The sequence below is a fragment of the Condylura cristata genome, unplaced genomic scaffold (assembly GCF_000260355.1).
Source record: "Condylura cristata isolate star-nosed mole 26May11 unplaced genomic scaffold, ConCri1.0 scaffold00046, whole genome shotgun sequence".
NCBI classification, from domain to species: domain Eukaryota; kingdom Metazoa; phylum Chordata; class Mammalia; order Eulipotyphla; family Talpidae; genus Condylura; species Condylura cristata.
The window spans coordinates 91,702-114,217 of NW_004567147.1; the positions used below are offsets into that span (position 1 = coordinate 91,702).

The 22,516-nt window shown below is 52.0% G+C and overlaps 1 protein-coding gene across 2 annotated transcripts in view; it reads left to right on the forward strand.

The window, feature by feature from the left end:
- Positions 1-21,067, forward strand: part of TRIM26 (tripartite motif containing 26) — a 21,520-nt gene extending 453 nt beyond the window's left edge. The window contains exons 2-9 of one of the 2 annotated variants that reach the window (XM_012734136.1): positions 2,911-3,014; positions 11,280-11,767; positions 11,922-12,017; positions 12,906-13,136; positions 17,535-17,557; positions 17,941-18,056; positions 18,311-18,343; positions 18,747-21,067. In XM_012734136.1, coding sequence (XP_012589590.1) covers positions 11,330-11,767; positions 11,922-12,017; positions 12,906-13,136; positions 17,535-17,557; positions 17,941-18,056; positions 18,311-18,343; positions 18,747-19,438 — 1,629 coding nt within the window. In that variant the 5' untranslated portion in view covers positions 2,911-3,014; positions 11,280-11,329 and the 3' untranslated portion in view covers positions 19,439-21,067. The remainder of the gene's footprint in view (positions 1-2,910; positions 3,015-11,279; positions 11,768-11,921; positions 12,018-12,905; positions 13,137-17,534; positions 17,558-17,940; positions 18,057-18,310; positions 18,344-18,746) is intronic. The other variant, XM_004694744.2, reaches the window with a different exon arrangement.
- Positions 21,068-22,516: the final 1,449 nt, after the last annotated feature.

The following is a 22,516-nucleotide window of genomic DNA, read 5'->3' on the forward strand; positions in this document are numbered from 1 at the left end:
CCGCGCGGGCAGGACGGGCCGCGCCGCCGGGCACTCGGGGCGCGCCGGTCCCTGGAGTCCGCGGGTTCCTCGCCTCTCGGGCGGCCTAATCCCGCCTGCCTGCTGGGCTCTCTGCGCCCCTTCCCCTAGGTTTACCTGTGTTCAACTCTGGGGCAGACCCCTTCTTGTCTCCAGACCACGTAAGCCACCTGGGACGACGCTCTGTACCTTGCAGCGGTAGAGGGCCATCGCTCCATGACCAAAGTCATCGCTTCCTTCCGTCCTTTTTTTTTTTTTTTAATCAGAACAAACCGGCTTAGCCTCACATGCCAGGAGCTGTGTGTCTTCACTCCCTCTTGAGTCTGTTAGTACATTAGTATTTGCTCAGCTGATTTTCTGTCTATTTAGCGGTAGAAAAGTGTGTCCATTTAGCTTTGTGTGGATTGAAGGGGAGGCGACACTTCCAAATTCCCAGTACCTTCTAATTTTGATATCACAATGGTTTGTGTGCTTCAGAAAAGTGTCGAGTGACATTTGATTATGTATGCAGCTAATATCGGGGTCAGGGACCACGCCCCCTGTTTACCTGGTAGCTAAAATCTTAATCCCTAGCATGCCCCTGCCGCCTGACCCCATCTTAAAAGAATCAGTTTAAGAAAAAAAGTGTACTTTTCTGTGTTCCCCACATTGCAATTTCCAATTTTTATTGTTATTGTTTTAGATGTATTATGCTTACAAGAGCTGGGGTATAGGCCAGAGATGGGGGGTGGGCGGGAAGATGAGTCACCAGAGACAGAGTGGGGAGCAGAACAGGTGGATTGACTGAAATACACTGGTGAGGGGGGGTAGCGGGTGAGACAGGTGAAGTCTGTTGTGCCATGCGGGTCAGCTCCCAGGTAGGGGAGCTACCTCATGGCTGCGGTGGCTGTGGATAGTTTCATGGTGCCGAGACTTAACCACTTGTACCACCAGAAAGGTACGCAATTTCCTTTGTTTAAGACTTTATTTTTTTTCCACCATTATCCCTTTATCCTTCTTTCCCCTTAACTTCTGGGCCCTCACTGCCTTTATTAATGTTTGCTAGTTTTTATATTTTTCTTTGTAAAGTTATTCATTTTGTAAATGCCCAATTTATTTATTTATGCATACAGAACAGATCACAAGTGCGGGAGAGTGAGAGGATTCACCAGAGACAGAGTGGGGAACAGAACAAGGCAGATTGACTGAAATACACTGCAGAGGGGAGCAGCGGGCAGGACAGGAGAGGTCTGCTGCACCATGTGGGTCACCTCCCTGCGGGATTGAGTTTGTGCTGCAGGGGCTGTGGATAGCTACATAGTGCTGTGCTTTAACCCACTGTGCCACCAGGGAGGGCCCCAGTATTTATTTTTGTCAGCACATTATTTTGTCAAATCCCTTCCATTTCGCTGTAAATGGTTGCATTTCTTCTTTCCTTCTGGTTGAATAGTATTCCACAGTGTAGGTAGACCACATCTTGACCTAATCCTCTGTCCACGGAAATTCGGGCTGCTTCCATGTTCTAACCTTGATGAATAGTGCTGTGATAAACACGTAGAGCATGCAATTTAATTTTTGCTGATGGTTTCATGTTCTTTGGATAGAGGCCCAAGAGTGCGACTGCTGGGTATTACTGTATTTCCTTGTTGTTTTTGAAGATGAATGCACTTTCCCGAATGGCTGTACCAGTTCACATTCCCTCCAAGAGTGTGGTAAGATTCTGTTAGCTGCAGTCTTCCCAGGTCTTGCTGGGGGTCCTTTTAATATTTGTCATTTGCAGGGGTTTATCTCATGTGGTTTTAACCTTTCTTATAGTGATGATGATGATGAGCATTTCGCCAATTGTCCATTGTCTTCTGGATATCTTTCGTGATTTATCTGTTCAGATTTGTTGCCTATTTATTAATTGAATTGTTTTACTATTTTTGAATTTTGAGATTTTCTTATTATCTTGGGTATTAATTTCTTGTTGATTATACATTAAGTGACTATTTCTCCCAAGATTTTATGTTTTAGAATACTTTTAGATTTATAAAAAGAATTGCAGGGATATTACAGAGTTCAAAGCTGGTTCCCCTCTGTTAACACCCTTACATTGATATAGTACATTTGTACAATTAAAGAACCAATATTGATTGACCACGGTACATACTGCATTCATTCCCTTAGTGTTTATCTACATACTTTTGACTCACCCAGGTTACCATACTGCACTTAGTTCTCATATCTCCTATGTTTCCCTTGGCAGTGCTAATTTCTGTTTTTACTAAGCCTGGGCTAAGGATTATCAGGTCGAAGACTGCACATTCTATTGAGGGTACATGGAATAAATCAACATGATTTGATGACTGGATCCTGGTCCTGATCACCTGGCTGAGATAGTATTTTCCAGTTTCTCTACTGTAAAGTTACTTTTATTTCCCTGGGTCCGTACTGTACTCTTTGGAAAGAAAACATGTGTGGCCCATACCTATGCAGGGGGGAGTCACCCCCTCTTCTTTAGGGGCAAGTTTCTTTGTGTATTTGGAATTCTTCCGCATGGGAGAGTTCTTTCCTTTATTAACGCAATCACTTGTTATTTATTTGTATCACTTACTGGCTTATTCACTTGCATGTAGTATAAAGGTATCACACTAGTGTGATGGTCTCATTACAACAAAAGATGTTCCTAATGCTTGCACTTTCACTTAGGAGTTTACGAAGATTTTTGGAGAAACTCAGTATATGCTGTGGGTTATATTCCATACTACTTTATTTTGTTGTTGACACTGTGGCGGCTTTGATTCCCGCGTTCCTTCCTAGCATCTTTGTTTATAGACCTTTTGCTTTAAAGACTTTTACTTATGTGCCTACTTATCAGTTTCAAGCATGTCATCACTTGAAATTTAGATTGCTGTTTGTCCCTTTTTTAAGCCGTCAGGAAACTGAGGCCAGGGAGCCATTGGGTGACTTCGTGGATATCACGACCCCGCTGGGAGTGACAGGCCGGACTCAGACCGGGCTGACCTGAGCAGAAGGTACTGTTGTAACTGGAAGACCGGCGTTTGGGCCACCTGTCCCCACCAAATGCCAATACAGTAGAGATAGGAATTGACTCTTTAAGGAGCGCTTCTATCAGACAGCGGCAACCTGGCAGATGGACGTTAACACCCTCAAGAAACCACCTTTCCATTTCATTTCCAGCTGCATTTTCCTAGTGAGTTGAACACAGACAGTTCAGTAGTGAGCAGGCTTCCCGCTGCCAGGAGACTGTGGTGTCCAGTTCTGGGGCTTCTTGTCGCCCTCCTGGACACTTGGCCCCAGGCTCGTCCCCCTGTGCTGAATCTGCTCTTCCTCCCGACATGTGCTGGGACTGGAAAATGAACTCAGCAGACAGGCGGTAGATGCCGTGTGTGCAGGTTTCCTCGTGTGCCGTGCGTGGTGCCCTGACCTGTGTCCTCCCCTTCTCTAGCCTTATCACTGTCACCAGGCAGAAGAGAGCCTGTGACCCAAATTGAGGCTTCTTGGGGTGACATCAGATGTAGTCCCCTAGGATCAAAATAGCAAAGTTATGGAGAGTGGGAAGAAGTTGGTTTTGGAAAAACAGGCTTAATTTGGATTAAAACTTGCTTTGAAGTGGAATATTGACCTTCTCCCAACAGCTCTGTTTGTGGAGAGAGGTGAGGGAGATCTGTGTGATATTTACAACCAGCAGGGAGCCCCTCGTGCTTTCTGTTTGTAGATGAGAAAGGCATGAGGGTGGAGGGGAGAATGGAGAAGATAATTGGGCCCTAGGGTCACGGGGTAATATTGATTGATTGATTTTAAAGATTTATTTATTTATTCACAAAAGAACGGTGGTGTAGGCCAGAGGTGAAGGCAGGTAAGAGACAAAGTGTGGAGCAGAACAGGCTGATTTTACTGAAATACACTGCTGAGGGGAGCAGTGGGCAAGACAGGCGAGGTCTGCCGGGCCATGTGGGTCAGCTCCCTGACCTGGATCCACTCAGGCCATAGCAGTGATAGTGTTGAGATTTAACCCCTAGGCCAACAGGGAGGCCCCACGATATGACATTTAATTCCATAGACTTTACGGACTGTCTACTTTGTTTCAGGTAATAGAGATGATTAGCAAGAACAGACCTTTGGGTTCGCATTTTGATTGGGAGAAAGGCTAGCCAAATACCAGTTCGGAAGCTGTGAGATGGTGCTGTGAAAGAAATGCAGTATTCGCAGAGCTGCAGGATCTGCTGAGGGGATGGTTCAGTCAGCTCGGAGGAGGAATGGGCATGGGAGGGCCTCACAGAGAGGGCAGATTTCATTTGACTTGGAGGGGTGCGCTGGGTTGAGAAGAGAGCTTACGTGAGGGCAAGGAGTGGGGGCTGGGGACGGTCTTCTGGTTCAGTGTTTCTAACTTCAGAGTAGGCAGGGGTGCAGGCTGCCTCGTGAGTGGGGGCCAGGTGGTGGGTGACCTTGTGTCCCCTGCTGCAGTTTTGACCTCAGCCAAGAATTTTGAAACAGGAATGTGACTTGATGAGATCTGTGTGTTAGATGAATCTTGCCGCCCTTGGTAGGACAGAGGCCACATTTCACAAAATCTAAGATATCATCAATTATTTTCTGTCCCACATTGAAGAAATATTTTACTGATTAACTGATGGCATACCACTGGCCACATTAAAATGTCATGTCCTTAGTGTCTCAAAATGGAAGAAAATTGCGAACTCCCTAGCTGGAGACTTCATCCCTCCATCAAGGAGTGAATGGCTGTGGTATCTCCACTTCACTCCCTTTCCATGTTCATTTTACTTACTCCACTGAACTAAATTTAACAAACTGGCTTCTTGTCTGTGACCCAGAAAGCTCAAAATTGATACCTGAAGGGCCTCTCTTGTGACCCAGGGGTTAAAGTCTCAGTGCTATCAAGCTATCACCATCCACAAGCATGAGTTTGATGTGTTCGATCCCCCAGCCAGGTTGCTGACCCACATGGCACAGCAGACCACTCCTGTCTCTCCAGCTGCTCCCCTCAGCAGTGTATTTCAGTCCATCTACCTTTTCTGCTCCCCACTCTGTCTCCGGTGAGTCCTCAGCCCCCACATCTCTAGCCTACACTCCAGTTTTTGTATGCATAAGTAAGTAAAACTAAGTCTTAAATTAATACCTTAATACTGGCATGCCTGGCTGGCCCAGGGAGTTCCAGTTTCTTTCTCTTTGGTCACTCTTGATAACAGTCGTGACTTCATGTTGCACATTAAATAAGCTGATAAGCTTGCTAAACCTTTATTTTACAAAAACATTTAGTTTTGTTTATAAGTTTACTATAGATACAATAAAGGATACAGAAGAAGAGAGAAGTAGGTTGAAAGTCCCCAGCACAGCACTTCTATTCCCATGGAGTTGGGGTGGGTCACCCCTTTGTTTTGGATGTGCTCACCCACCTGGATGCTACCCAAACTATTAGGATCTTGTGGGAGCTCCCTCACATCGACATGATCAATATTAACTCCATTTCCAGTCTCTCCTCTCTTCCTGGAGGGTGGGGGGCAGGCTGAAATTTCCAAGGTTCTAATCATGATTAGGTCTTTCACCCCCTATTCAGGAGCCTGCCCACACCTACCTCATTGGAACAAAAGATGTTCCTGGCACTGTTTCACTTAGGGATTTACAGGACTCTGGAGCTCGGGAACCAGGAGCAGATGACACCCAGATATATTTTCCCACGATCTCACACCTGGGGAAAATTTGCATGTTCCCTTCCACTCCCATATCTTCACGGTGATACTGTGACTCAGAAAGCTCAGTAGTCCATACAACAGAGAGACTGAGTCTGGGTGAGAATCTGGGTTTTAGTCCTGACATAGGACTTCACACATTCTACTTCAGTTAGAATAATAGCTGGGGTGGAAGAAGGTTCTACTTGCATTTCAGTGGGGGGAGGGACCTCGATGGCTGGAGGCAGGTTTTGGCAGATTGTTGTCTACCTTTGGGGGGCCAGAGAGGCCACTGCACTTGGTGTCTACCTGTGTCTCCAGGCCTCTGTCAGGATACACAGGCTGGTTTTCCTGCACAAGGTCTTTGTATATTTCAGCCTGGTAACCTCCAATAATTCCCCTCCTGTATTAGTCAAGAGTGTGTGTGTGTGTGTGTGTGTGTGTGTTTGCAGATGATGTGCACAAGTCCACGTCTAAGCTGGCTGGATAAAAAAGGGCATCTATTGTTGGGGTGATGGAAAAGTTCAAGGATAGACCTAGCTTCAGGCACAGCTTGATAGAGGATTTCACAAGATGCCTTTGAACCATCTTTTATTTCATCCTTGGGATGTCTTTATTCTCAAACAGGCCAACCCTCTGATTAGCAAATCTGCTCCAGCAGCACCAGACCATATGACCCTGCTACACAAGTTCTCTAGAAACCAGGAGAATCTTCCCCCCAATCTCTACTAGGTCTCCTTATGATTGGCTGTCACTAAATCACATTCTCACCCCTGAAGCAAGCTCTGCGGCCAGGGGGCATAAAACTCTTATTCCCTTGCTCCACCTTGAGCTGAAGGGGAGCTCTCATCCCCACAGAGGAATGAGAAAGGGCACATGATCCCCACAAAGGGATGGGGTAACGTAAACCCAGGAAGGAAGACTGGGAGCAGGTGCTCCTAGCCTGCGGTGGGGTGCTCACTGCTACAGTTGCTTTGGAAACAGCCTTCCTAATCTAGTAAGTGGGGGCGCACCTGCTTGCCTGTGGCCCAGGACACGTGCGCAGGAATGTTCGTGGAGCTGTGTTGCAGTTGTCCAGATGGCCATGGGAAGTAGGTTATACTGGAACAGAATTATGTAATCATAAAACAATGGCGATGACCACCTCGTGTGTGAAACTAACGTGATATAGCACCCCCTGCCCCTTCATGCAATATGCTTCCATTCATCTGTAGCTCAAAAAACAGGAAAGATAAGCTATGATTTATGTGTGCATGCAACTATCACTCATAACAACCATTGCCTCAGACACAGCGTTGCCGTCTGCTTTCAGTATGTTCCCAAAGCCAAACCTTGGATCTGTGACTGGCCCTGCCTGGTGATGTGCCACCCGCTGTTCTTGCTGCTGCAGGGAACATGGAGAAGTCACTTATGTCTCTAGTAACTCACTGCCTTACCAGAGGTGCCTCTCAGGCCAGGGAAGCAGTTTGCATCAGACATTCTGTGCCTGTGCTTTGTTCACTTTATCAGCCAGTTTTTATTATTCCCTATGTGCCAGGCACTGCCCAGGGTTAAGGCAGTCTCTGCCCGTGTTCCGTGTGAAAAGCTGATATTAATCAAGTAATTACACTAAGAAGTCAGGACTTAAAATTGCAGAAAATGCATATTGCAGCTTTCAGGCTGTATCAGGGAAGGAACCTGTGGAATCAGCTTGCAGGTTAGGAAAGATTTGCCCAACGAGGCGCTTTTCAGCTGGGACTGCAGACTGGACGAGGAGTTTGCTAAGAGGACGTGCAAGGGTTCAATGCAGAGGGAAGAACATTTTCAAAGGGCTCAGACAGGAGAGAACATGACACCTTTTTCTAAAGTTGTATTATTTTTTATTGAGGTAACGTCGGTTAACGATACTGTGGATGATTTAAGGGAACAGGCTCACACCTCTTCAGATGTGTGTTACCACACTGTGCCCATCACCAGGGCCTCCACCAACCCTACTCCGTTAGCCTGTACATCCCCCAGTTGGGGGCTTTATTCCCAGAGCCCCAGAAAGCCACTGAGGGGTTTTAGAAGGGCTGTTATGGAAGGATACGGCAAGCGTGCGCAGGCCGTGTCTGAGAGACTGAAGGACAGCCACGGGGCTGGAGCACTAAACAGTGGGGAGAGGAGGTGCAAGTAAGCTAGGGGACCCTCAAAACAATGTATGCTCCTCATAATTGTCTGTTTTCAGCTTCCAAAACATTCCTGACTGTGTCCCTAGGTGTAAGCACAGGGCCGTAGGAACTTGGCAGCTTTCCACTACTGTGTCCTCGGTGTCTGTTACATGGTTGGCACCAACACAGTGTCTGTTCACTGTGAATGGATTCTGACTCCCTGGTCGCCGAAACCCTCGACTGCACTGTACGCCAGGACCCAGCCGCCTCCCCATGGCCATTGTCTCCAGGCCCCTCTCAGCCTGTGGGGTGGCTGTGTTTGGAGCACCAGCTGAACCCTAGCTTGTGTGGTCTACCCTGTGCTTCAGAGCATCACTGATGGCTCCTTGGGGGAGACGTGGCCACAGAGCCCGCATCTCCCAGCACTGCCTGCGGCCCAGCCCACAGCCTCAACCAGGCCTGTAACATCAGGAGTCCAGGCCTAAGGTCAGCAGCGGGGGCAGGTCCGCTTCCCGAGGATCCAGGGCCAGCTCATTTGCTTTTTGCCCTGAATTCTGTCTTTTCCAGGTTTGTAAGAGACATCAAAAGCTTATTCTAGGAGAATTTACTTACTTTAGGTTAAGCTTGAGGACTTAATCTAGAACCCCAAAATAGGAATCCTCAGGAATCCTTCGCAATTTTAAAGCAGTTTGGGGGACTAGCAGAAACCAGACCAAGGTGTAGATCGGGATCCCTGCACTTCGCTAGGCCTCAGAATCTCCATCTGGATTTCAGTGGCTTCTGGACCTCTTTTCTGTGACAGAGCCCCAGGCTGCAGCGGCAGGGGGGTGGCGGCCAGGGCAGAAGCCACAATGAGTTGAGAGAGAGTTTAGCATCTGCTCAAGCAGAAGTTGGCTGAGGACCAGAGCTGAGCTGACCCAGGATAAAGTGGGGACAAGGTGCGACATTGCTTTTCTTGACTAGTCTTTACAGATTCTTACAGCCAAGAATTGCCCATGGCATCCACTTCATGAGGTCTATTGCTGGAAATCATATCTGCTGTCTGTTGACATGCAGAGTAGGATTTGGGGAATCCAGAGTTGTAGGGGAAGAGCAGGGTGGTTTGGGTGTTGGGGGATTCTCACTGCCATGTTCAGTGGAAGCACAACCAGCTTCTGGTTTATTGGGGGGACAGAAGCAGGGGTGTGTGAGCTCTGCTGCAAGGTGAGTCATGAAGTCACCTTGCCAGGTTTCAGAATTTGGGCAAAGGGAGTGAGGTAGACAGTGACATCTCTTAGGATTTTTGGCCCTGACTTCTTGTGGTTTCTCCTTAACAGAGCCAGGGATGGAGAGGAAGATACTGTGGAAACCTGTTGAGATAATCAGAGACACTGCTGTGGGCATAAACCGATGAAGAGCAGAATCAGGGGGGCATGGTTAGGGTGGAGAAGAGGTTGTGAAAGGCTCTGTTTGGTGTTGGAAGGATTGGGTGTGGGGTGGTCAGCTGTTATTCTGGCGCCCCCATGTCGCTCATACCTGAACCCATTTTTGGACCTTCAGCTGGGGTGCTCTTAGTCAGCATCAGCATTAAGCTGGGCGCTGCTGCTGAAGGTAAAGTTGAACTTGAGCCTGGCTGTGCACTCCTAGATTCACACCGCGGGTCGCACCTGTATGGGCGGTGTGGGTTAGTCCTCGGTCAGCATGGACATAACCAGACAACAGCGCTGACCAAAGTCACGTCCTCGTTGCGTTTCTCTGGTGATGGCCGACTCACAGGTGAGAGGGTCCATACAGGGAGCATTGCCTCCCGCCCCCCCGGAGCCCCTATATTTGCGCAACACATCTGTATCGCCCACCTACGGGTGTCGGCCACTGTGATCTCTCACTAGTGACTTGGTATTTTGGTAATTACAGACCCTTGTGGATTCTTTTGAGATATAGATAATTGTAACCCTGCTTTTCAGAAAGCTTTTCTTTCTGTATTTTGAAAGATTTAGTTAGCGTACGTGCGGTCTCTGCTCAGCGCTGTGCTACCCCTGGGCGGGCGCCCTCATCAGCACATGGCAGCTGGCTTCTCCCTTATCGTTTCCTTTGCGAGCTCAGCCTGGACAGTCCACCATGGGGAGCAGTAGAGCAGCCAGGCCAGCGCTGTGGGGAGTGGGGGCCGAGATGAGTGCAGACTGCCAGGCCATGCCCCGGGAGGTGGAGGCCAAGTGGAGTGGCTTTCTAGGAGAAGTGAACCAAAGTGGGACTGCCCTGCCGCCCAGCCTGCAAAAGCACCCACAAAGGAAAGCTCCTGATGCTTTTTTTTTTTTTTTTTGTGCCCTCCCTGGTGGCACAACATGTTAAGCACAGCGCTATGAGCTGCTTTAGCATGAGTTCACTCCCTGGCCAGGAAGCTGACCCACGCAGCGTGGCAGACATCTCCTGTCTTGCCTGCTGCTCCCCTCAGCAGTGTACTTCATCAATCTGCCTGCTCTGCTCCCCTCTCTGTCTCTGGGGAAACTCCCTCCGTCCTGTACCCCAGCTCTGAATGTATAAATAAATAAATCTTTTCTTTAAAAAAAGATTTACAGGCTCCCCTGTTGGCACAGTGGGTTAATGTACCACATTATGAAGCTCTCCGAAGCCACTCCAGCACAAGCTTGATCCACATGGCGAGGCAGACCTCTTCTGACCCACCTGCTGTTCCTGTCAGCAGTGTACTTCGTCAATCTGCCTGTTCTGCTCCCCAATGTGTCTGGTGAATCCTCTCACCCACCCCACCTCTGGCCTGCACCCCAGTTCTGTAAGCATAAATACGAATCTGCCAGGGGTGCAGGGAGTGATTGGATTCACCAGAGACAGAGTGGGGAGCAAAACAGGTGGATCCACTGAAGCACACTGCTGAGGGGAGCAGCAGGTGAGACAGGAGAGGTCTGCTGCGCCATGTGTGTCATCTCCCTTGCCGGGGATTGAACTCATGCTGCAGTGGCTGTGTCTATGTAGCTTCACAGTGCTGTGTTTTAACCCCGTAAGCCACCAGGGAGGCCCACTTGATGCTCCATGAGTGTGAGTCAGGTGGTTCACACTTGTGCTCTCAGTCTTTGGCACCAGCAGCCTGCAAGGGCAGGAGAGGATCTCCTGGCTGTCAGGACTCCTGTGTATAGCTGTGCCATGTGTGCGCTGCATGGTTGAGGGAGCGCAGTGTGCCCACGGGGCATCGAGGCCCTGTGGATTTATCAGGACAGTTTTCCAGCAGATAGCTACCAGGTGTCTTGCTCTGTCAGTTGGTAGGAATGCTGCCAGCGCGGCATGAGCGGCCTACTCTGTCAAGCTACCCTGTTGGGCCTCAGTTTCCTTCTCCATAAAGTGGTCGTGTGGTGCTGCTGGAGTCTTACAGGAGCTGTCAGTGTGACTGGTTGTTGCTGGAGCTGGCGGCCCAGTGCCGGGCAGCCCCCATGCCTCTGCTGTGCCCGCTCCTGACTGTCTTCTCTCCAAGGAGAAGGAGATCCTGCTGGCGAAGCGAGCGCTCTCTGAACCAAGGACACCATGGCCACGTCAGCCCCTTTTCGGAGCCTGGAGGAGGAGGTGACCTGCTCCATCTGCCTCGATTACCTGCGGGACCCCGTGACCATCGACTGTGGCCACGTCTTCTGCCGCGTCTGTACCAGTGACATCCGTCCAGTCTCGGGCAACCGCTCCGTCTGTCCCCTCTGCAAGAAATCTTTCAAGAAGGAGAACATCCGGCCTGTGTGGCAGCTTGCCAGCCTGGTGGAGAACATCGAGCGGCTGAAGGTGGACAAGGGCCGGCAGCAGGGGCAAGTGGCCCGGGAGCACCAGGATGCCAGGCTGTGCGAGCGGCACCAGGAGAAGCTCCATTACTACTGTGAGGACGACGGGAAGCTGCTGTGCGTGATATGCCGGGAGTCGCGCGAGCACAGGCCCCACACGGCCGTCCTGGTGGAGAAGGCCGTGCAGCCCCACAAGGTAAGCCCTCCCGGGCAGGGTGCCCCGCCACCCCACCCCCTGGGGCTCTCTGCTCAGTACTCCTGGAGACAAGCCTGGCCGAGCCCCTCTAAGGCTTCCTGGCTGAGGACTAAGCCCAGAGTGTCCACCTGTCCCACTGCTTGTCTTCCTACAGGACAAGGTCGTGAACCACCTGGGGATCTTACGGAGAGACCGAGACAAAATTCAGGGCTTTCAAACAAAGGGAGAATCTGATCTCACAACTTCCCTGGTACGTGACACCGTTAGGAGAAAGGTCTGAGGTTATGGGCCGTGGGAAGCAGGGGACCAGACAGCAGGGTGCAGCTCAGCACCCAGGGAAGGGTGAGCTCTGGGCGGTGGCCTGCAGCCCTGGGTGTCAGCCCTCGCCTGTGAGTCTGAGCTGGGTGGCTCTTTGCTGCCCCATCTGACAGTGACAAGCCCAGAGGCCAGCCAGGTCTCTTCTCAGTGCACAGGTGTGGCCAGTAGCTGCTGCTGGCCTGCAGGGGGCGCCATTGTAGGGCACTGAGGAAGGCCCGGATTGTTCTTCAAAGAAGGGGGGAAGACTTGATATGCGGGTTTGGAGGGGAGCCAGAGGGTTTGGCTGGAGGAGCCTCAGGGTAGGACCTGAGTGGGCGGGCGCTGGGTGGGACCCAGCCTGGCCTAGGGGGAGAGTCAGAGCAGGAACAGATATAATAAGCATCCCACAGCAGGAACAGACACAGCTACTCCACACGATCACCATGAGGGGACGCCGGCTGCGGCGCGCCCCCGGGACAGGGATCAAATCCCTTCAGGTATTTTATACATCTGGAAGGAGCTGAAGGATTGACTGGGCTTGGGTGAAGGTAACTGGGGAAACTTCCTGAGAGAAGTGACCGATCAGTGTTCAGGAGAGAAAAGGGTGCTGGCTCTCAGAGTTCCTTAAAAGGCCCTGGACATACAGGTTTGCCTAGAACAGAATGGGCTGATTGATCACGGCAGTCAGGAAACCGAATGGATTCACTTGTCCTGTCTTTGTGGCTGGGTGCTGAGAACCGATGAGTGCAGTAGATAGTGGGGACGAGCCAGCTTTGTGGGCCTCCTGGAGGGATCTTCACCTGAGGTGCAGTGCCACCCCTAACCTCTTCCCTCCCTATAGAAGAAGCTGCAAGAGCAGAGGCAGAACATCGTGGTTGAGTTTGAGCAAGGCCACCAGTTCCTGAGGGAGCGGGAGCAGCATCTGCTGGATGAGCTGGGGAAGCTGGAGCAGGAGATCCTGGAGAGCAGGGAGAAGTACAGGGCCAGGACTGCTGCGGAGATCGCCCGCCTCACCCAGGCCATCACTGAACTGGAGGCCAAAGTGAAGCAACCTGCTGCGGAGCTCCTGCAGGTGAGAGACCTACCTCGCTGGGTGGGGGCCCCTGTCTCCCACATGTGGGACCACGGAGACCCTCTTCCTTTCGGGGCCTGTTTTTTCATCTGAATCCTGCGGGTGACAATCCTTAACCCACCCCACTTATTCCAGTGGCCACGTGAGCCTCCAAGAGGTAACTGGCATGGTGTCACTTCAAAATCTACATTTTCCAATAAAAGTGTTTAAATGTTCTAAAGTACTATAGGAACAGAAGGAGAAGTTCCTGTTTTCTTTTCTGTCTTCAGTCTCATCACTATCCTTATGAGCCTGTTGAAACAAGTCACTGGCAGTCACTTGACCAGGAGAGCTTTTTATGGATCTGGAGATTAAAAAAAAAAGCCTGTGGAGACAGGGCTGAGCTGTGGCTTCTTGCAAAGCCCCAGCAGATCTGGAGTTGTGGGCAACTGTGGAAGGGAGACGGATGGCTGAGGTTTTCTTTGGGACTGTAGAGACTCACGCTCAGAGAAAAAGGCGTGTGGGGAGCAAGCAGGGTGCCTCTGGAGTCCTTCCTGGAGGAGGTGGCTTCGAAGGTGAGAGGGAGAGCTGTGGACTGGAGTGCAGGGTGCCAGTTTGAAACAAAGCCCAGCTCGTACTGGGAGCCCCACCCTGCCCTGGACGGGGCTCGAACCTTGGAAAGGGGCCGCTTGATCTCTCCTCCCTCAGTGGCCCGGAGAAGGCACGGGATGGTCTTCTCCACTTGTGGGGCTTGGGGTGACTAGCCTGCCTGTCTGCCGCGAACCACCCAGGTCTCCCCTAGGAACTGCTGTCCCGGCCAGTGGCAGGGCTTGGGGACATGGCAAGGTAAGTCTCCTAAGGTCGGCTTCGCCTGCCTCTCCAATTTGGGTCTAGACTCAGGAACCAGCCTGCAGGGATTTAGGACTCTTCCCACTGCTGAAGTCCCGAGGGCTAGAGAATGAAGGGGTCTGCCCTAGACTGGGGGGCAGGTCAGGAATCCAGTCTAAGCTCTCGCCCAGGTGGCCTGACTCCCAAGCCTCTGTGCTCTTTATTCTTGTCTCTTTTGGTCCCAGATGTTTCTCTGATTCCCTCCAGGTGTCATTTTGTACCCTGCTGTTCCTCTCTCAGACTCTTCCTGGTCCACTTGCTTCCCCTCCACCTCCTCTTCCAGTCCAGGGACACATCTATCTCCTTTTCCTGCAGCTACACCCCATGGGGTGCATTTGTTCCTGGAACACAGAGGGACATGGCTGGGCATGCTGGTGGGATCTTCCCAGAAGGGATCCTCACCCCAATCCACCCAAAAAAACCTCATGGGCCAACAAGAGGCCCAGCCTCCAGTGCCTTGAGACCTTCAGACTGGGGGAAGAGGCCAGAAGGGAGAGAAAGTGTGTGTTCGCTTAAAACCAGTGCATGAAGTGTTATACTGATGGGTTTTGTTTGTGTGTTTGTTTGGGTTTGATTTTGCAGCAAGGGAGCTGGACAGCTAACTTCCTCATTGCTGTTAATATTGTCCCAGGCAGTAAGAATTTCAACAGGTAGTAAGAATGAGACCTGATTAAAATAGAGGCCTCATTCAAAAAAAAAAAAATCTGGTAGAAGAAATACAGGTGAGAATGAGAAGCAGGAGGACAAATAATGTAAAGCAGTCTTTGACAAAGGTGATAGAAAAAGAAAGACCTCAGGCCCTCCCTGGTAGCGCCACGGTCTAATGCACAGCACTGCAAAGCTCATGCAGCCACTGCAGCACGAGTTCGATCCCCCACCAGGGAGCTGACCCACATGGCGCAGCAGACTTCTGCCTCTCCCGCTGCTCCCCTCGGCAGTATACTCCGTCCATCTGCCTGTTCTGCTCCCCACTCTGTCTCTGTTGAATCCTCTCACCGCCTCTGCAACTCTGGCCCTATAACCCAGTTCTGTATGCATAAAAAAGTAAATCTTTAAAAAAAGAGAGAAGACAAAGAAAGATCTCTGGGCTAGGAGTATGAGGACAGTCAGTGTTAAAGGTCAGGAAGAGAGAGTCAGCGCTCTTGCCATCAGAGATCCCTCCAGACACCACCATCCTGTCTGTGCAGCCCCAGACAAGGCTTGAGGGTCGGGGGCAGGTCACCGACCAACCTGTGTGTGAAGAGCCTTCCCGAGTGCTCTGGGTTGACACCACGCGTGACCCATGCTGGGGATGGCCACGTCTGCTGCCCCCGCCTCAGCCCTGCTCTCATTGCTCCAGGAGTGCCAGGCGGGTATCCCACAGCAGGCCTCTTCCCTCTGGGGCCCCTGTCGTGGTTGCAGGCTACCTCGGGGCACCCCATCTCGCCTTCTGTGTGCTTTGGGAGCAGGATGCCTGCACTTGTCTGTATTCCTGTACCTGTTGCTCTCTGCTCTGCGCACAGCCTTTAACCTTAGATGGCCTCATTGTTGCCCTACTGTTCTAGCAACTTCCATGGCACAGAGTATGCCCTATTGAGCCCTAGCTGCTCCCCCATACTGCCCATTCGTTTACCCTTACACCACGTCTCTCAGCAGGCTTTTCGGCCCTCACTTTGTCAGCCTATTCCCCTGTAGCTGGCTTGGGCTTGTTTTAAGGGACGGACTGGCAGAATTTGCCAGAAACTTTCAACTAGTGTCTGGCTCTTGTTTCACAGTGCGGGTGGGAGTGTCGCCATCTCTCACATGGCTGCGCCTGGAGCAGCGCCCCACCTTGCTCCTGGGACAGTGTGGTGCTTCCGTTTGTTTCCCAAGCCCCTTCTCTCAGAGGCAGGCTCCCGCCGCCCCCTCGGTCCCCTCACACTCCTGTTTCTTTTCCCCGTAACTCTCAGCTCTTGTATATTGGCTTGATGCTGTCTGCTCCTCCTGCCAGATGTTCAGCTCCTACAAGGGCAGGGATTTTGTTGTCTTTGCTGCTTTCCACCTCCACCAGCACCCCCAGCCGTGTCCCCCTCTGCTCCAGGAACAAGTGCACCCCACAGCGGGGCAGCTGCAGGGAAAGGAGAGAGATGTGCCCCTGAACTGGAAGAGGAGTGGGGGGGAGACGTGCCTGACGTGTAAGAAGCGCTTAATTAGTAGCTGTGGAATGAGTGAAAGGAAGGCGAAATTAGCATAGTGTGTGGTGGGGACTTTGGCCCCATAAGAGGGAAGTGACCAGCATCTCAGGAGAACTTCTTCCTCCCTCCCTCCTGCTCTAGTCATAGCCGACCTTGACTGTCCTTCACATGCGCAATGGTGTGTGTCACCCTCCTGCACTGTGCTGGTTCCTCCTCCGCGGCACCGGCCACGTCCGCTCGGCTCCCTGCTCCCTTGCCCACGGCACAGCCAAGTGCTGCGCCAGACCCAGGCACAGGCTGGCACAAATCGGGGGTTGATCTCCACTGGCCGTTGCGAGGGCGGCGGTCCTGACCCGGCAGGTCAGCTCTCTTCCGTCTGGTCGTCCTGCTTACTTCCTGGCATGTGTCCTCAGTCAAACTTGGGCTCACCACCACCGCTATATATAGATGAGGAAATGAAAAACAATTTCTTGTTTTTTTTAAGGATTTATTTATGCATACAGAACTAGGGTACAGGTGAGATGTGGGGGGTGGGGGGAGAGGATTCCCCAGAGACAGCCTGTTGTAGAACAGGCTGATTGACTGAAATACACTGCTTAGGGGAGCAGTGAGGGAAACAGAGGTCTGCTGAGCCATGTGGGTCAGCAACCTGGCTGGGGATTGAACTCCTGCTGCAGTGGCTGCGGAAAGCTTCGTAGTACTGTGCTTTAACCCATTGCACCACCAGGGAGGGCCCACAATTCCTTGTTTTAAAGGCTATCACCCCAAAATTGCAGTCGCTGGTTGCTTTCACATCCATTTGGCTAGAATTTAGTTGCGTGCTCAGCTCTGACTACAACGGAGTCTGGGAAATGTCTTTCGTTGGGTGGCACTCTGCCCAGCTATGATTCCAGGGGTTCTATACTAAAAGAAAATGGAAAGACTGGGCCCTGGGGGTTACTCAGCCCCGTGCCCACCAGATTGCATATACCTATCACATAAAGATTCCTGCTCAAAACCCTTTGCTGGCTATAGTACATGGGACAAAATTTCAACTCCTTACGATTCTTCCAGCCCTGCCTGATCTGGCCGTTGGGTGCTTCGCCACAGCCTCCCCAACCTTGCCTTCTTCCTCCCCATCGTTCACCTTCTCCCTCTTCAAGCCTCAGCACAGGTGCCTTTGCCCCAGAGCACAGGGCCCTGTCCCCCCCCCCCCCCGGTCCCGTTTGCTCTGTCTCTGTGATTACTTTGCGTTTCCGTGTCCTGTCCAGTGCAGCCTCTAGAGTGTCCGCTCCCGCAGGGGGGCCATGCCTGTCTGTTGTTGATACGATCCTAAAGCGGTGTTGGGACATTGGGAGGCGGCCTTTCATTCACTTTGATGTTTGTGCTTCCCTTCCAGGACTCCAAAGACCTCTTGAGCAGGTAAAAGCTTCCTTTCCACAGTGCCTCTACCCTGCTCCCCCTTTCCCTTGACCATGATCCACTTAAATTAATGGGGAGCGATAAGGCGCCTGATCCCATGATTCACCCGACGGCCTTTCAGATCCTGGAGAACTGGAGGCTTGTTCTTCACCCGAGTTGGGGTCTCTGTCTGAGATGGGAGAGGGTGGCTCTACAGAAAAAAACTCTGCAAATCGCGTCTCCTGCCGGTCCTAAGCCCTGACTCAGCCCTGGGTAGTTCCCCTAGTGTCTTTGAGGCCCATTTTCTGTCTACTGGCAGGAGACCGTCATTCTGTTTGCTCCCTTTCATAACGGGGTGGGTAGAATCAAGCAGAGGTAAGTAACAGGTTGCTGCCTCCCCTCAGGTACCCACGGAAGAAGTTCTGGGCTGGGAAGCCCGTGTCTCCCGTGGTGAAGAAGAAGACGGGCGAGCTCTCGGACAAGGTTCTGTCTCTGCAGCGAGGCCTGCGGGAGTTCCAGGGTAAGCATCGGCACAACTTCGGGGTGCGCGTTAGGAGCTGGGTGCCACTCGGAGGGAGGTGACCTGGCTCCCTCTATACATCTCTGACCTCCATCCTGAGCGCTAGCTCCTCTCCGGAGGAGAGGGTCTCAGGGGGAGCTCCGGTTCTCTTGGGGTCTCAGGGGGAGCTCCGGTTGTGAGATGAAGACTGAGTAACAAATGGCCTTTCAGTTTGCTGGGCTTGAGGGTCATTGCTGTCCTCCTTTTCTCCCCAGGGAAGCTGCTCAGAGACTTGGAATACAAGAAAGGTGAGTATCCAGGGGCATTTGCCTCAAATAAAGACCGCTCCCCCTCGAGCTGCTGACTGCCCACTGCTGGCCCAGCTGGGTCTGGGAGCACTTCCTCTCTCCCAGTCCAGCACTTCCCAGCTGCTAATCGAAAGCCCACCTTGCATCTTCCGGCCCATCCACTGCTCTTTAGTCTGCGTTAGAGCCTGCCCTTGATAGTCTGGCCCTTTCCTGTCCTCACAGATTCCCCCCCTGGCTCCTCCCCGCCCTGCAGTCAGCTCACGCACAGCACACCCCAGAGAGCCCAGTCACGCAGCTCTGGCTGTGAACACAGCTGCCAGATTATGGGTGTTGCGGGCCTGCCCTTTGTCCCCACAGAGACCTGGGACCTGAGACACTGTTTCATTTCCCTTTGTCCCCACAGTGAGTGTGACCCTGGACCCGCAGTCGGCCAGCGGGTACCTGCAGCTGTCGGATGACTGGAAGTGTGTGACCTACAGCGGCATGTACCACGGTCACTACCTGCACCCCCAGCAGTTTGACTGTGAGCCGGGGGTGCTGGGCAGTAAAGGCTTCACCTGGGGCAAAGTCTACTGGGAAGTGGAGCTGGAGAGGGATGGCTGGTCTGAGGATGACGAGGAGGGGGACGAGGAGGAAGAGGGAGAGGAGGAGGAGGAGGAAGAGGAGGAGGTCAGCTATGGCTACCGACATGATGACTGGGAGACGGATGAAGATGAGGAGTCTCTGGGGGAAGAGGAGGAGGAGGAGGGAGAGGAGGGGGAGGAGGAGGAAGTCCAAGAGAGCTGCATGGTGGGGGTGGCCAGGGACTCCCTGAAGAGGAAGGGAGATCTCTCCTTGAGGCCGGAGGATGGGGTGTGGGCACTGCGCCTCTCTTCCGCGGGCATCTGGGCCAACACTGACCCCGAGGCTGAGCTTTTCCCCAGGCTGCGGCCCCGGAGAGTGGGCGTCGCCCTGGATTACGAAGGGGGCACCGTGACTTTCACCAACGCGGAGTCCCAAGAGCTCCTGTACACCTTCACCACCACCTTCACCAGGCGCCTGGTCCCTTTCCTGTGGCTCAAGTGGCCGGGAACACGCCTCCTGCTGAGACCCTGAGCCCCGACGCCTGCCCTCAGCCCTGCACGCACTGATGCCTCTTCTCTGGAAGCCCAGGACTCTGGGGGGGTTTGGGGGGGCAGGGCACTTGGGTAGGGCTGCTATAGTGGGGGACAGCGGACCCCACGCCAGAGCAGCCCCTCCCTGTGACTGTGGCCCCACTCAGTGCTACTGGTCCTTCCATGCTGCGCAGCCCTAAAAGTTTCCTGTGTGAAATTTGACCCTGAGGTCCATGGGGGTCCTGCCACCTTTCTGACCACTGCCCTGGCTCTCCTGGTTGGGTAGGATGGAAAGCGTCCTTTCCCTGCCCAGTGCAGCATCTCATGCCAGCTGTTCTTGGGAAAGTCAGTTGATGTGACATCTGTCAAGTCCCATAGCCCCCCTTGCCCAAAGCCTCTACTGCCAGCTTCTCTGACGCTCTAAACGGACTGGCAGAGTTACACAAACATGAGCATGCCCAGAAGGAAAACCTGCTGCGTCTCCTAGGCCGATTCAGTGGCAGAGGAATCATCTCCTGTGAGGTCCAGGGGGCGTCTGCTTCTCGGACCACAGCTGAGTGTATGAGGTGGGGCTTCCTGGTTTTTTTCGAAGGTTCTCGATGCATGTGGCTTTGGGGTAACATCAAATGCTTAGTGTGGGCTGGGCCTTGTAAAGAGAATCCAGAATATTCTGCCCTTGATCAGCCCAATTTAAAAACCCCAGGGCAAACATCCGGTCAGACAAACCTTGTCTTGGAGGCTGATCAGTCTACTAAGCTGGCACTGGTACAGCTCAACATGCAGGTTCCATTTCCCTTGGAGAGGGGCTGGGAGTCAAGCCTGGGCTGTGTGGGAGCGGAGAGGGTGGCAGCAGGAGTCGGAGATGCACCTACTGGGCCTTACTGTCAAGAGGGTTACGGTGTGTCCTTGCTGCCTGCAGGCCAGGTAGCCTTGCTGCTTCATCCTTCCCCATTCCATGCACGGGGCCAGTCCCTCCTGATCTGCTTTCAATCCCCCCCACACACAACCACACACACTCTTGTTACCAACCCCATGGATCCTGGTGGCCTCTTAGCACACATGGTCTCAAACTGGCGCTCTTGTATCACATGCTGCCTGAGTCACGTCTGATTTTGCCTCTACTTTTGTAGCCTTGAGGGCAGGTTCCATATCTTATGCTTCTGTATTCGCCACAGCCCACTGCACCTTATGCAATGCTGGGCACAGAGTAGGTGCTCAATAAAAGCTGACGTGAACAACCTGATGACGGATTTTATACGTATCTCAATCACCAGACCTCAGTCATATAGAGACCTCCCCTTGATTGTCCTCATGCTGTCATTTCTGGCCCCCACCTTGGGACACCGACCAGCCAAGGCTGAGTTTTACCTTGTCCTCCATCCCCTGCAGTGGTGGCCCTGAGCTGAGGCCCAGGGTCCGGAGGGTGTGGTAGGCTCCCTGTGAAAGCCGCGGGCATCAGGCATGCCATGGTTCCCCCTGGAGAATAAGCAGGGCCCCAAATGCTGCAGAACCTTAGACTGAGCCCTGCCTCCCAGCACCTTGAACTGGGTAGCCCGTGCTGGTCCTCACCGACCTTTTAGAACATTAAAAAAAAAAAAAAAAACTATGCATACAGAACTGGGGTACAGGACAGAGGTCCAGGAGCAGTGAGAGGGTTCACCAGACACAGTGGGGAGCAGAACAGGCAGATAACGAAGTACCCTGCTGAGGGGAGCAGCAGGCAAGACAGGACAGGTCTGCTGAGCCATGTGGGTCAGCTCCCTGGCCGGGGATCGAACTCACGGTGAGGTGGCTGCTGAGAGCTTCATGGTGCTGTGCTTTTAACCTGTTTGCACCACCAGGGAGGGCCCTTAAAATGTCTTAAGGTAGAAAAAGGAAGATTCCACAAGTGTTTGTGTAAGATAATGCTAGTGCCAAGGACTTTCCCTGGCTATCATCTGTGAGCTCATTTTTTTTTTCTTCTTTCTGAAGACACACATGCAGAATGGGTCAGTATTAGAAATAAGACTGTCAACGATAATCCAGCCATCCTAAGAATTTGCACATTCTTAAAAATTAAAGTTTGATGGTGACTTGTTCACTAAAATAATATTTATGGAGTAATTTATAATTTCCAAAATACCTCTCTTCCCTAAGAAAGGATTTAATTAGACTTCTGGAAATTTAAAAGTTCACCATTGTCTGACTAAAGATTAATAGCCATAAACAGGGTAGATTTTGATGTGACCGAAACATTAATGCATCCAGGTCGCTGTTGCTTTGGAGGGCGCGATGGGATCCGTGTTTCCAAGCTAGATGTTTTTAAAAATACAGCATGAAAGGTCCTTGCAAAAGAAGACTGCTTCGTGACACCACCTAGCACAGAAAGTTTTTATTCGATGTGCTCTTTTGGACCATTTAAAGGTGCTTCTTCGGAACTGCACCTACACACGTGGGCAGTTGTCTACAGTGCTTATTACAAAAGAAGTAAAAGGCCTGTCCAGTTCCTCTCCCCCAGAGGCCCTGTTCACTTGGCATTCACCTTTTCCCTAAATAACGTCAGTTTGGGAGATGACTCCATATGGCCTCTCTGTGTTTAGCACCAACTCCGAGTTATGTTCGGTATATTCCTGGCTGAGCGCTAAGTGTGTTCATGTAAAAGCTGCCTGCACCAGGGCTTCTGTGTGTGCTTGGCAGTTTTGTGCAGCTCCTCCTCCAGCTCACCTGATTCCTGCATAGTTGCCCCTCACCTGTGCGTCATATCCTGCATCCCTTTACCCGCGCACTGGGAATCCTGAATTGCTTCCTTACCCTACTAAATTGTCCCTCCACTACTTACTCCATAACTTCTTGTGAGTAGTGATGGGGGCTGCAGCCCAACTTTAGAGGAATGGAGTGGGGGCAGGGGGTGGAGAAGAGACAGGTGAGGCCATCGGGGGCATCACTGGGCTGGACCGGGATACACATTGGTAGGAAGGGGTAAAGTGAGACGGTCCCCTAAGGCCTGAAATGCGGCAGGGCATGGCGGTGACTGTTCAGGGAGTCTTCTCAGGGGTGGGTGAGAATGGGCTGGGCAGATGGTTTGGCATGCGTGTCTGGT